We start from the raw sequence: 9,410 nt of genomic DNA, 5'->3' as shown, positions 1-9,410 counted from the left end.
AAACAATAATATATCTTGAAGATGAAGTCCATAAAAATATATAAATGACAAAGACTAGCCGGTACAAACTGTTTTGTCATCACGTAACATTTTGATAAGCTACCCTAAAAAATAAATATCTTTTTTCTATATCGGAAAATAATCTCTCTCTCTCTCTCTCTCTCTCTCTCTCTCTCTCTCTCTCTCTCTCTCTCTCTCTCTATCATCATCATCATTGTGTTTACTGACGAAATATATTTATTGTATGTATATAACTTGTAATATATAGATAGATTCTTTTATTTCCAAATCAGTGCCCTTGCACGATTTATACAAATATAAACAGCACAGACAAATGATAATATTTCAACCTCATTTGCGTTTGCATTTGTCCGTATGTATTTATAAATGTCAATTTCTTATATATGTTTCGTAAATAACAATTACCATAAAAATATAATGTACACATTGAGCATTACTTTACCACTGAGTCTAGGGGATTTTTTAAAGTGAAGGTGATTAATTATTCATTAAAATAAAAGTTAAAATCGGCAAGCGCCTGTGAATAAAAAAAATTGGAATTAGGACATGAGATACTATGAATTTACATCGTGTTTTTGAAATAAGCTTTTAGGCTAATTTTTTTCTAAAACACACTTTTTTTGTACTAAATTGCCTTTGAAACCATCTTTATTTTTGCATGCTAACCAATTGTACACATTTGAATCCATATCAAAATTTCATTGCAAAACAAAAAAAAAATTATAATATGGATCTACATGTATATTATATTATTATAATTTAATTCTGGTTGTAACGCTGTATTTAAATGGATAAAAAATTACTTTATATCGTATAAAATGGGTTGCCTACGTCACAATGACTTGTGTCAAAAACGTATCAATCCGCCTGACGTTACATTCAAATTTTGTACAAATTAAAGTCATTTTGTTTGAACAATCATCTCTTACATCAAATGGGACATCTTACATCATTCTTACATCAAATGAATGAAAATTAAATTATAAGCAATGAATTTAATGTGTATTCTCCATTTGCAGAAGCGGAAAACTTGGCAGATTATACATCAGTCGGATATATTTAAAATTACATTTTAAAAATATGATTATTGACACACACCCGCACACACACACACAAAATTATGATTATTTTTTCTTAACTTTTTTTTTGAAATATCGATTTTATTCTTTACTATGACGTCACGATTTGCCGCTGCATTCCCCATTGTGACGTCATTCTATTATTATAATATATAAATTTGCAAGATGATTGCAACGACGATTCTTCTTTTCCATTTTTCTAAATGGGTATATCAAAAAATGAAACACGCCGGTAAGAAATGTTTGTGCTTCAAAAAGTAAGCGATTTTTTTTTTCATTTAGTTCAGAATTTGTCAAAATATTCAAGATTTTCCTGCATTTGTTTAACAGACACATGTCCTCGGCTCCGCGGAATGGTGATAATTGACCCTTCAAATGTTGGAAGCTCTGTGGACCTCCCAAACTGGCGCCACAGAGGCGGAGGAGACAATTAAGGTATGAAAAATAATCAAAATTATCGGTAATACATTTCCCATTTCAATTTATAAAGATATTTTTTTTTATGTTTTGATTAATTGCATTATAAGAGAGGTTGGAACAAACTGAATTTGGCATAGGAAGAACCAATAACTTTCCCTTGAATATTGAATACACAGAATGTTTATTGTAAAACTTTAACCAGTAACAGTTTACTGGATATAGAGTTTTTTGCGAATCACGGTTGTTTTTGCGCATGGGAAAATATGCAAATAACTATTTACAATACTCATACTTCATTCAGTTTCAACTTTGTTTTATACCACTTGGTTTATATAATATATTGATTGCAAGCTTATTTAACATCGGATTTAACTAAATTATATGCATGTTGAACACATACATGTATACTGTATAAAACTATTTTAGCTCACAATAGAAATCCAAAATTTATTATTAAAAATAAAGGATATATTAAAGGAAGAAAACCACGATAAGTTATTTGAAATGAGAGGTTTGATGCACCCTATTATTGATCCTGGTTAAATGACAGCGATAATTCATGTCACGGACAGTAAATAATTATCCATATCAGTGTGTGACCGTTCATTCATCCCTGCAATATTCGTGACATTTTCTGGGTTCCTATCGGGTCATTCATAGAAATCCCCGTGATCTCTTTTCATCGGTGATGCGGCCGCTGCAGCTGGGGATTTTCTCACACGTCGCTAAACAATGGCTTGTTTATTGATTTCCGTTCCTTCCGCTATGAATGGGGTGGGAATGAATGAAATGTGGGATCGCATGTCAATTGTTTACTTCCGCTCCGTTTGCGGTTTGATAATTATCCATATAAGGCTAGAAGGCGGGGCTTAAGTGATCTTGTTCTCAGGCTCTATCTTTGTAATATATGATTTTTAACAAACTAGAGAAGGTTCATAATATGTTTTTTAAAACTGATCTGTGTTGATTATTCCCTTAAAAGTCGATCTTTTCACGAAAAATCAAACATAGGCTATATTTGATTAGGAATATTTGTTGACCGCGTATTCTTATTTTTTCCTATAGGTTGACCTGAACGAATTTGATTGGTTGGGAAAGAGATTGAAGCGGATAAATATATTACTGCGCAAGTCAAGCTTTTACTATCATTTATGAATGGAATGCTCAATAGTACGCACTATTTTACCAGAAACCACAAACGGTGCAATGGAAACTCTATCTTTTAGTGATTTTAAGCAGATGTTCGTCGAAAACAAATTCAACAAATCGTTGCGTCTTCTTATTCTTGACTCGAGGCCGTATATTTCCTACAATGATGGCCATATTGTTGGTGCTAAAAACATGTACTGCCCTCCCATCTCTAAAAGAAGATTTGCAAATGGAGGAAAACTTCACCTAGAGAAAATGTTAGATAGCGAAACCAGACATAGACTGACGTCTGGCGGTTATTCAGATATCGTTATTTATGGAGAAAACGAAGAAGAGCTCCTCCACTCAGATAGCAATGTTAACATCGTCTGCCATTCCATACAGCAACTGGGATTTGGGGGCATATGTCAGCTTTTGAAAGGTATTTTTCCTTTTTAATTTTCTATTTCATTAATTACGGTTGATTGAGCGTCTGCTCAATATGTACATTTTTTCAGGTTTCCAAAGGTATTTTATATATTCAAATTGTGAAAACAATTCATTTTTGTTTTTAATATGATGAAATTTACGTAGGCGTATCGTGATACAGTTATGTACAACCGAGACTCTACATTTGTTATATAGACAGAGTTGCTTTGACCTAGCTTGTCAGAAATAATAAATGTTCACCGCAGAATGTGAAATTATTTCTCGTTTATCTAACACGAGGTTCACATTTAATGGATTTTTTCCAACCCTTATTTGGGCATTTCTTTAAGTTATTCATGCATTTACCGGTATATTTATTTGTAGAAGTTATTTTACGAATTTTTAATGGAGAAATACTTTTAAATTAGTGTTCCAGTTATTGTAGAAATTGGTGGAAAACCTGATATTTGCTTGTGGATAGTACATGTATTTTCTTATTTAAAGAGAGTTTTTTTTAAAAAAAAAACTAAAATGAATATATTTAACTGACAATTTATTGGTTGAATATAAACACTATTTTAGGATTTTAAAATCACGTTTCTTATCTATACGTACATGTATATATTACAAAAGAAAATATTTAGTCATAGAAACCATTTAAAAAATTTCCGGTAAAGCTAATTTTAGAAATGAATAGTCCCATTTCTAAATATACAATAGATAGAGATTTTGATTGATAGAAATAGGAACAAAAAAAAATACAACAAAAGAAGTGTTTATATATAGATATCAATTCTATAGATAATGACTTTTACCAATGACACATGCATATTTTGATTAGCTGATTTTTACGGAAGGAAATTGTTCGTGTGTATAAAAAAAATATTCAGTGTTTTATAATAAAAGAAGTATTATTCAAAAGTATGATTCAATGATGCATTCTAATTATAAGCTAAAAATTTTCATTTTATTTTATTTTTTTCCTTATTCCCGAATGTCCATTTTCGGAATGTTTCCAGCGTTTAATTATGTTTTGATTTTAATTAATCCATGTAACTTAGAGGAGTGATGTTTACATTCGTGTTTACTAGACAGTGTACGAAGTCATACCTTATATGGCCAGATTAAAATCTTTTGACCCCTGGCCAATTTTTCTGTTGTGTGTTTATAGTTCGGACCCGGCCTATCCCGTTATGGATACAATTAATTACGCTCGTATATATGTAAAATATCACGTGTATATAAGTAAAAAGATTACTTATCTGTTCATTACTTCCTACCTGTGGTTTTATATCCCGGGATCCTGAAACCACAAAGGCGTGATCATGCGAAAAGGATGTGTAAAACAAATATATAATGCACAAGAGAGTACATAAAACTTTCAACATAAATTTTTTACAGCAATTATTTGAAAATGTTTTTTTTAATTGAAATAAACTCAAAGTCATGTAATCCACGATGTGTAAATTTTTCGTGGAAAAAAATAACCATGTTGCACTTCTTGTGGCTTTATCTATTATATCAATTTTATTAAATGTCACTTAAAAAAATATTAATTTTCAATAAAGTTGTTACATGCAAAAGAAAAATGCAATTGATATTGCAATTTTTTTTTTGCATGATTGGATTTCTCACCAATTGCCTTCTACCTTTCAAATTTATAGACCAATTTTGCTCTCTGCATGAAGGGGCAAGGAATTGCCACAAATTATTGGATTTTCACCGGACGTAGCTAGGGGTTACAAATACCGGAAATTGATTCAATTATCGGGAAAAAATTAATTGTTGGAAACAGCTGTGAGGTTATGGGGCAGTAGAATCGTCGAAGAGAGGAAATTAAGGTTTCAATGTAATACGGTAAAGGCGTTTACAAAGATAAAACAAAAATACAAAGCGTGTTCTACACACCCCCTGAAGCTACAAGGCAAGGTGCAAATTTACGCATCCCGGAAATACTAAGTCGATTAATTAGATTTTTTCAAGAAAAGATATTTGTGAGGCATTAATGAATGTGGTTTTCGTAGCGAGGAAGAGAAGGGGGAGGGGGAGTCGGTGCCAAATCTTACGTTTCATGCCGACATCAATGGGATTTAAAATATCCTGAAAGTATTCCGTAAAGTACATGGGAATGGGAAAAATTACAAAGAACGTTATGGATATATTGTAACTGTATCTTGACATTGTTTTTCTCTGCTGAGTTCAATAAACAGATTATTACGCTTCTAGCCCTTCCTTTTATTTCGCTTTATCATTTATCCAAACACGAAGAGGAAATTTTTGCCCATTAATCTCGGAAGTCGATCATAAATGCGGATGGAACTGAAATTTACGGCTCAATATACAAAATAATTCTTATCTCTAGAAATTTCTCTTTATTTCCGTATTGTAATACTGGTTTAAAATTGCATTCATGAAAAAAAGAATATAATAAATGTGCAATTTAAACTCTTGAACCAAAATATAAACTTGTTCATACTTCCTTAATTAAAATAAATAAGATGAACATACATGTACATGTAATTAATAATTAAAGAGAAATACGTGACTTATAATCTTCAAACATATCTAATTTATGATTTCAATAGCCAGATTAAATTTAAAATGGATTTTTATAATAGAACATATGCTTTAATTAAATAAGGACCAAAATTCTTTATAATGTTGTTAATTTAAATTGGTATTTTTCCCCACTTAATAAATTAAAAGTTTATTCAATATAAAAGTAACCAATTTAAAAACTGAAATAATAAGTGCATGTATTGTGCTTTTTTTTATTGAGAGAGAGAGAGGGGGGGGAGTTAGGAGGAGAGAGGATGAGGAGGAAAAAGGAGAGAGAGAGAGAGAGAGAGCATTGTAGCTTGTTATTTTGCTGATGCCAGGATTAAATTTGTTCTTGAGTGGAATCAATTAATTTTGATGAGCAGGCCTATACAGCCGTGTGATTACGCTTCTGTTTTGTTGCAGGCGGATTTGCCCAGTTTGCTCAGAGATTCCCCCAGTTCTGTACGTCAGCTGACGATAACTCGATAAACAGCTACCCACCAGAACCCACCGCCCAGGAAAAATCTCAGAGGCAGGCACTGTTCAGAACCAATTCCACTCTGGTATGTGTAAAATAAAATTGAAAATAAATAATTTATAAGATCATCTTCTTAACCGAATGGTTAAATTTGTTTGACTTAACCTTAAAAATAAATGTTTTTTTAACTTCCTGGAAACGACCCCCTGTTTTTTTTTTTTTTACTGATCTTTATCATATCGTCAACATATATAATGACATTTTCTAGTAGAAAAAAATTCCTACCCACCTACCGACCCAAATTTCTTTCTTCTTTTTCCTGACTAGGGAGAGGGTAAGAAATATAATTTAAAAGATGAACTAAACCATTTAAAAAAAAACTTTGAAAATTTCACATTTCATCAAATGATTGGGATTAAGATCTTTTTCATTTTTGACATTCATGTATTACGAAATCTTCAATCTTTCATTCGTTTTAAAATATTCCTGTAAATGTTCAACAGGACATCATTTAGGAATTTATTTCATTGACCCCATTAAAATAAAGTTTGCGGATGTAACATATCAAAATTAAATGTTAGTTTATTTTTATGAGTATAACTTCATGCACTGAAAAGAAATCAATTAATAAGATATTTTCTCTGTAAATTTTATTCTGCTTATAATGGCATATACACTTGAGAACACAGAGAATCATATATAGAACTTATTAATAACCAAAGACACATAAAATAGCATCCTGGGAATTCACATTCATTTAGGAACAAAACAATATCGATTCCTTCATTTTGAATTAATTGAAGTACCTATATTCGAATTAATAAACCACACAAAAATTGATTAAAGTGATTGCGACACACCCTGTTCTAACAATACTTCGCCTGTTATTTCAATTCCTTATAGAAGCCACACAAAAGCCCCCTATATCCTTATTCATTGTTTGATCTTTTATTTCCCCCTAGACGGATCCGGTGGAGATTTTCCCCCATCTGTACATCGGGAACGCCCTTTCCGCTGCCAGCATGTCGGAACTTCAGCGACTGGGAATCACCGCCATATTGAACGTCTCTTCCACGTGTAAAAACCATTTCACGACGCATTTTGTCTACAAAAACATTCCTGTCGACGACAACCACAGTACAGAACTCTCCGAATGGTTTACAGACACCAATTCCTTCATTGGTGGGTGAATTTTTATTTAGAAATAAAAGTCATTATAACTGGTCGTATAACCTGACAGCTTAATGTACAACCATATAATCAAGCTGTATATAATCATTTGAAAATTCAGGACAGATTTCAATTTAAAAATTTCATGTTATCATTTTTAAACATGTACATTAGCCTATATATTCATTTGTATATCTAATAAAAAAAATTATATTTCGATTTCCTAAAAAAAATGCATGTCCAGATATTTGAAAGTCACCATTCATTGTTTGTCATCATAAACTTTTAGGGAAAAAATATACAGGGTTAATTATTATTATTAATTTAAATTATATAAATGTTCCTTTGTTTAAAGAAACCCTTCATTACCACAAAAACAAATTGCGTAAAAAGTTTCTCAGTGAAATCACATCTTTTAAAGAAGAGAAACATCGTTAAAACCAACTGATGGATGCACTTTGTTATAAACCAGAAACAAAATAAAGCTCGATGTTTTAATGATTATCTTTAAAACTGGTTGGTGAATGGCATCATTATGACGGTGAATCACTCAATGAAAACATCGGAATCTTGTACTCGATCATTCAATGAAAAAGCATCAGAATGAATCTAGTACTCTATCTCATTAAGATGTTTTGCGTTGTGCTCCAAATAATGGACTGCATTGTACGCGCCAAAAACCAATACACAGCATCAGTCTCTCTATTTTTTGCCTTGGCCATCCTAAATCAAAATGTAATTTGTATTATAGTAATTATAAACCTAGATGAAATCAGGAATTCTGTTAACAGTATTGAAAAGAATTGAAAGAAGTAATAAGAAATTAGTGTCAGTTGACACATCATCAAACAAACGTTGATGGTCTGCGAAAAAAAAAACGAAAAGCTTTTGATGATTGAATTTGCCAATAACAATTTCTGTTTTTTATATTTATAGATGAAGTGAAAGGTGCGGGCGGGAGAACTTTGGTCCATTGTCATGCTGGAGTCAGTCGATCAGCAACAATCTGTATTGCTTACGTCATGTACAGCCGAAACTTTTCATTGGATGCAGCTTTTGAATTCGTCAAATCCCGTCGGAGCGAGATTTCGCCAAATGCAGGTTTTATGCACCAATTACTGGAATTCGAAAAAGAACTGGAGCAAAAGAATCGTCATAGCTCCCCTCTAACGCCCCCTAGCTCGCCTCCATGTCGATTTTTCTCTGTATCTTCCAGTTTTTGTAGTTCTATGGATACGAGTGTTTCCTCGCCATTTACCACGCCATTTTCATCGCCAACAGCTCTTTCTAGCCCAATGGTAGCATTTACCTGAGAGATGAAGTGAGAAATTCTTGGAAATGTCTACACCTCCCCAAGTGGTGATGCGATTTTGCGAACACTTTCTGGACAAGTCGACTACTCTTGTTGAAGATTTGGGTCTTATGGTTGTGCTGATGGCGAAACTCTGCGTTTAAATTGCATGCCGATGTTAGCGGTACAGCCGACGACAGTCAACTTATGTCGAATTACAAAGACTCAAGGGAGCAAAATCTGAAAAGAGTTCGAATTTTTACTCTTTGTTTTCAGACAATCGAACTTTTCTCCATTACATATATGCACTGTACTTGATTATGTTTAATTTACAGCGACATGATTTTTCTTTCTTTGTGCATGTCTTATGTTACTTTTATGTATAATTAGTTCATTCATATTGTTACTGTAAATATGGGGTTTTTTGTACAGTATACGAGCATATACCAAAAATTGTCTGATTGAAATACAACTGTGATAAAACACTTTGTTATGAAATGATTAAAAAATTGAAACGAAATATTGTTCCACTAGATACAAGTTTACTGAAGCAATTATTCCTCCCACGCATCCTATCAAATATGAAAGTGACAATTAAGGCTGTATTATCCTCTTTTGTGAGTCACACTGCATTCTGTTTTAAAACGCAACCACGACTCAGATGAAATTTACATCTTAAATTGAAAAGAAGAGTAAGTTCTCTGTTTTATATACGTGCATATGTACAGCACTTGACATTTTTCCGGACGATTATACGGTTTAATCGGAGACTGAGAGCTTTCATAGAAGTTAAGAAGTTAAAAATGTTTCCGCGATCACTTACATTTTCTATATAGGATTAAAGTACTTTGCC

At 32.3% G+C, this 9,410-nt stretch overlaps 1 protein-coding gene across 1 annotated transcript; it reads left to right on the top strand.

Annotated features, from left to right (window-relative positions):
* The first annotated feature begins 2,623 nt into the window (after positions 1-2,623).
* LOC134273275 (dual specificity protein phosphatase 4-like) lies at positions 2,624-9,077 on the top strand. The gene is made up of 4 exons (XM_062755461.1): positions 2,624-3,090; positions 6,042-6,181; positions 7,059-7,278; positions 8,203-9,077. Exons 1-4 carry the CDS (start codon positions 2,676-2,678, stop codon positions 8,577-8,579), a joined length of 1,152 nt encoding a protein of 383 aa, XP_062611445.1. The 5' UTR covers positions 2,624-2,675; the 3' UTR covers positions 8,580-9,077.
* Positions 9,078-9,410: the final 333 nt, after the last annotated feature.

Source organism: Saccostrea cucullata, unplaced genomic scaffold (genome assembly GCF_032062105.1).
Source record: "Saccostrea cucullata isolate Sc308-1 unplaced genomic scaffold, CSIRO_AGI_Scuc_v1 ctg2262, whole genome shotgun sequence".
In the NCBI taxonomy this organism is placed as follows: domain Eukaryota; kingdom Metazoa; phylum Mollusca; class Bivalvia; order Ostreida; family Ostreidae; genus Saccostrea; species Saccostrea cuccullata.
The sequence above is the reverse complement of the archived record's forward strand: the minus strand, read 5'-3'. Positions and strand labels throughout refer to the sequence as shown.

Bases quoted from the DNA above. Each gene is read 5' to 3' on its own strand.
- LOC134273275 (XM_062755461.1), top strand. From the start codon at position 2,676: ATGGAATGCTCAATAGTACGCACTATTTTACCAGAAACCACAAACGGT. The intron at 3,091-6,041 runs GTATTTTTCCTT...GTTTTGTTGCAG, and splicing joins CATATGTCAGCTTTTGAAAG to GCGGATTTGCCCAGTTTGCT. The intron at 7,279-8,202 runs GTGGGTGAATTT...TTATATTTATAG, and splicing joins AGACACCAATTCCTTCATTG to ATGAAGTGAAAGGTGCGGGC.